At 34.6% G+C, this 5,427-nt stretch overlaps 1 protein-coding gene across 3 annotated transcripts in view; it reads left to right on the top strand.

The window, feature by feature from the left end:
• scn3b (sodium channel, voltage-gated, type III, beta) overlaps positions 1-4,112 on the top strand; it is an 11,455-nt gene extending 7,343 nt beyond the window's left edge. For 2 of the 3 annotated variants that reach the window (XM_014005262.1, XM_014005261.1), the window contains exons 4-6: positions 502-640; positions 3,345-3,420; positions 3,932-4,112. In XM_014005262.1, coding sequence (XP_013860716.1) covers positions 502-640; positions 3,345-3,408 — 203 coding nt within the window. In that variant the 3' untranslated portion in view covers positions 3,409-3,420; positions 3,932-4,112. The remainder of the gene's footprint in view (positions 1-501; positions 641-3,344; positions 3,421-3,931) is intronic. The other variant, XM_014005263.1, reaches the window with a different exon arrangement.
• Positions 4,113-5,427: the final 1,315 nt, after the last annotated feature.

Here is a 5,427-nt window from a genome sequence, read left to right as displayed (position 1 = left end):
CACACACACACACACACACACACACACACACACACACACACACACACACACACACTTCCTGATGCCAGCTCCCAAATGTTCTCAGCTCTTTCCCAGAAACTTGAAACGTGGTAAACACTTGATATCACAATTAGTCTGCCAAATATTATCTAGGAGAAATACAGTATGATAATTACACTATTTTAAGTTCCCATTTAGAAAAAAAAACACAAATAGTAGAAAATGCTGACCCATGCCTACATGTGCTCAGCCATGATAAATTGAAACAATTCATCAAATATCAGTAAACTGCTGATCTAGACTCTCCGGCCCTCTATATATTAATGATAGTAGAGTATGGGTTGACAGCACGGAACAAGCTCAGCATACTTCCTTAAACCTGTGATAAAGGCTCTGTATTTTTATTTTATCATTGTTTTTTTTTTTTTTTTGCTGCACAAAATGGTTCAGTGAATACATGCATGCTGAATAAAACATGTACATATRGTCTGTGCTTTGCAGCTTCTAAGGACCCCACAGCGTTCTACTCTCAGATCATGATGTATGTGCTGCTGGTGTTCTTGACCTTCTGGCTACTGGTAGAAATGGTCTACTGCTACAGAAAGATCTCCAAGTCTGATGAGCAGACGCAGGACACAGCGTGAGTCTCACATAGATGCATAGATACGACCAGACAGGAGATTAAACCCRCTAGATGTGTCCTACTCAGATATCACTGACAAGCACCATAAAACACAAATGGGTTCATATTCAGTAAAAACAAACTTTTGTCACAGTTTTACCAGTGTTTTTTCTTTTTTTTTTTCTTCCCGTTACATAATTCTCATTTAAAATCTCAGATGTAGCCACAAGAGATTTTGGAGGTCGTATACAGTTGACAGGACAGACAGAAAAGGGTAGACMCATAGACAGACATGGAAGTAATTGAGTCTGCGCCGCACTGGTTTTAACCCTCCTGCAACTTTAATCTGTTCTTTTACAGAGGCAGCCAGACAGACCTGAATAATTTGAAGCTCTGCTGACTGCCTGGATTTTTTTAAATAGCAAGCTTTTTACATTTGAGCAGGATTTTAAGCTTCGTTGGAAGAGGACTTTTGTGTCACCTTGTCGGTGTTGTGAAAGAGTCAAACCCACCTGTGCAGTCAGTTCTATTGGATGTTCCCAATGTTGACTTAGGCAGTTGATGCATGTTGACAGCTTTTATACAAGAAATTTGAATATTAAAGAAAAGGGCACCAGATAATACTTTGGGGAGATGCTGTGTTTCTATTGATATTTGTAAAGAACTAATTCAAATTGCAAATCTGACTTAGTCAAAGACATAAAAGCCTTTTATTGTAGAAAAAGCTTTTCATACTTTCCATTTTGTCAGAACATTAAATAGACACAAGTAGGACAGAGTCTAATCAAATCAACAAAAAAAGTGTCTGTTGTTCCTAACAAAATAGAGGGTAAACATTGTCTTGAAAAGTCTAGATTTCACAGGTTTTTCTTCTGAAGAGAACAGTTTGACGTGGGGTTAGTTAGACCCAATAACCCCAAAATTTTGTCTARACAACTACTGTAAAACTATGTCCAAAAGCAATCATTTATTGAACAAATATGAAACAGTTAATAAAGTAGCTGTTTGACTTCAAATAAATTGCATACATTTAAAGAAGTTGTTTAGTGGGATCAGCTGGGACAAAAGGAAGTTTTTGATCAATTCCCAGTTGATTCTTTTAATTTCTTGAATAAAAAGAGAAGTGATTAATGAGAAGMTTTAAAGTTGTCTTGGCTCAGGGAATCTGTGATCAATATATTTTGTTTAAACTAAAAATAAAAAAGTCACAAAGGCTTTTAAGGTTAACTTTTGAAAAGATACAACATTCACTGGACTGTTGAAGCATTGTAGGAGTTCTGCAGCTGACAGAGTTTATAGGATTTTTTTTTAATTGCCTGACAACACATCTAGAGCAATAAGTCAAACTTGCTCAAAGAGACCACTTTTCAGTTGGTTTCTGAGGCATTCGGGCTTAAATGGGTAGTTTAGATGTTTTTAAAGTGGTGTTCTGTGAAGTTTTCAGTAATCAATAWAAGACCCGCAGTAGAAATCACTCAGAGCATTATCAGTTTGGAATACCAGGTCAAAGTTTGCTCTAGGGAGATGAGCTAATGGCTAGTCCAAAAAAAAAGGCATTTCCAAAGCAGATTGTTACCAGTCTGAAGACATTTATGCAAATGCTATTTTATAAACCTTCATACTGAAATCATTTGTGCATTGGATGATTTTTTTACATTTAAGTCTGTTGTTATTTCCATTAAAGACTTAGCTGTTTGTGTTCTCTTACCATCAATGTTTAGGGTAGAACAGATTGTCTTCCACGAGCAAAACATTGTATTAAAAACATTTTATATATTATATATATTCTTAATTTTTCTTCAGATAGTGTTCACTGCCATATCTATGTACACCCTTCTCCTAAACAAACAAACAAACAAACAAACAAACAAACAAACAAACAAACAAACAAACAAACAAACAAACAAACAAACAAACAAACAAGCACAACATTTGCTTAATAATATAGATCAATACAGTTAACAGATTGCATTATAAATAACCACAAACTGTTAATAACCATTTAACGTAAAAGTGATGATAGTCTAAAAGTTTTAAAAATAGTTTTTCTAATAACTGTGATAATTAAAATGAAATTAATATAATTAAGATTAAAGTTGTAAAACTAAAAATTTACTTCAGAACTTTTCTATAAAGAAAATGCTCTGAGCATTTTCTACCTCAGGTAAGACATTGATAGCTAACAACAACTCCATAGAACACCAACATATCCCATTGAGGAATATGTATTTTGAGTTTTTAATGATGCACCATTTGTGCATCAGATCATTTTGTTCATCTTACTGTAGAGACGAGATTAAATGTGACAAGAAGTGGTACTTGCTCAAAAAAGTTGTTTTATTTCATTATATATAGGCTTGCTGACTGAGCTCCAAAATTGATTTGATTAACATAAATCTTGCTTAGTCTACAGATACACTGTGCAGATGTAGATAAGTGAAGCACTTTAAGTGATGTGGCTCTAACAGGCTGAAAGTTTGCAGGTAAATGCTGCATGAGTGTGTCAAGTCATTTCAATGCGCAGTTTCTCAAAACCTTCTCACACCATTTTTCTATTTTTAAACAGATGATCTCTACATTAAAGTACACGTGGGAATTAAATGCTTATAAAAGCCCCATTATTCCGAACTGAATAAAACTCAGTTATCRGTGTCTTGCCTGATAAGTGAGTTTATCATCAGTTTGTGAACACTCCTCTTGTTTTTGTACAATCTGCCTGCAGGACAAACTACCTAGCCATTCCCTCTGAGCAGAAAGACAATCCAGCTGCTCCTGTTACCGAATAAAAGTGCTTTATGGTATTTTACATGTGACATTCTCTGCCTGACCCCGATCAGTCAAACCATCTCCTCATTTTTCCAACCCATCGTTCGTAACCTTATTACCCATAGCTGTGCAGCACTGTAGTAAAAGTCTTGTTGCTTCGATCACCACCGTGTTTTGTTTTGCTCACTGTTTTTGAAAAAGGCTTTCATTTTTTGTCATTTTAGACCCACAAATCTTTCATTTGTGTTCATTGTTCATTTATTGTCTTAACTTGCAACATTGTTTTTCCACTAGAAAACACCTAGTACATCCCATTAAAAATGTAATAACTTCCAAATCTAAGAAAGTGATAGCAATCTATACTCTTAATGAGCTTGTTTTGTATTATAGACTTTGGCATGGATCTGTGTAGTAATATTGTTTGGTGTAGAATAATGTAAAATTTGATATTTTCAGTGTAGTGCTCCAAAAGTGACACTTTATTGAAAACACATTCTTAATATTAAAATTAAGAAATCATTTTCTCTTCTTTTTTTTTTTTAGGTATTGATCAAGTGTGCTGGCACAAGGGATTCTGAAACCACAGTCTAGTCTATGACACTATGAAGGCATACTTTCTCCTAGAGAGCCATGCGAATCCTGCCAACCGACCTCTCCTTTATATCGACCGTGTCTTGTGAAAAGCCAGTGAAAAATACCCAAGTGCTGCTACACTARGCACACACACACARTATATATATATATATATATATATATATATATATATAATGTTTGTTTGTTTTTCTTCTTTTTTCTCCTTTTTATAAACATTATGCTGGGCTTCTCAAGTGCTTAAGTAAATGCTTTTATAAGTATGAAAGCTGAAATTGACAAGTCAGATTTTTTGATGTGATGTTCTGTGGAAAAGTTATGCTTAACTAATATCTTACCATTGTAGATAGCGTTTTTGGTTTACCTCAGTTTGGAGAAATACAGTTTAATACTATCAGATTGAGAAAACCTTTTATTTCTCCACCATCAGCACAGCTGCAGCACACAGAGTTTGAACAATGGCACATGCTGTGCAGGGTTAAGGGTGGGAGCAGCACTATCCTCTCATTGGCTGTTTCTGACTGGGAGCGGTATATTTCTGCAAATGGCTGTAAGACCACTGGGAGCAGCCACAGGAGATTAATTTTTTTCACAGATTACATGTCTCATGACAGTTTTAACAAATATGTAAAAAAAGGATAAAATAGAAAACATTTTTATAAAAGTTACCAACTGCAACTTTAATGTGCCTGTGACTTGCATATTCTTCAAATATAAAAAAGTCAAATAAAACATTTTTTATTTAAAAAAAAACTTTCCATTATACACAATCTTACCCATTTTGTCACATAACTGGAATTGTTTTTCTTATTAACTTTGGCCTTTGTTGATTGAAACAATATTGTTCGAACTCTGACTCTTTCATCTCTCTGATAGTGACTCAAAATAATCTAGAGAAGTCTCAGCTTATTCTCTACAGTCTGTGTTAATAGTTATTGTAGCAATAATCTCTTTACACTCAGACATTCCCCTTTGTCTTCATTTCCTGTTACTTCACATGTGAATAGCTCAACAACTGTTTATAGGTCAGCAATGTTATCTTTTCAGAAATTTAGGCATTTGATGTCGACCAAAGTGGATCGCTGTCATCTTGAAACATCAATCCTTTTTATTTATATTTGTGTTCCTGAATAARATTTTAAAGACTGACATTTTTACATGACATGGTTATTCTGGTAGAAACCTTGATGTTCCACGCTGCGCCAAAATTGCTACAGCTAACCTCTGCTGTTACTATTTGCACTTGTAAATAATGCAACAAAAAGCTGATGGCAAGAGAAATGTTTATGAAATAATATCCATATGAGCTCCTAAGAATTKTTTTTGCTACTGGAGTTGTTTTAAGGTGGCAGCATTTTACTTTAGGCTCAGAGAGCTATCTTCAGCAGGTAAGATAYTCATTGCTCATGACTTTTCCACAACACCCCATTTTAAACGTTCTGAACTAT

Source organism: Austrofundulus limnaeus, unplaced genomic scaffold (assembly GCF_001266775.1).
Source record: "Austrofundulus limnaeus strain Quisiro unplaced genomic scaffold, Austrofundulus_limnaeus-1.0 Scaffold29, whole genome shotgun sequence".
NCBI classification, from domain to species: Eukaryota; Metazoa; Chordata; class Actinopteri; order Cyprinodontiformes; family Rivulidae; genus Austrofundulus; species Austrofundulus limnaeus.
The sequence above is the reverse complement of the archived record's forward strand: the minus strand, read 5'-3'. Positions and strand labels throughout refer to the sequence as shown.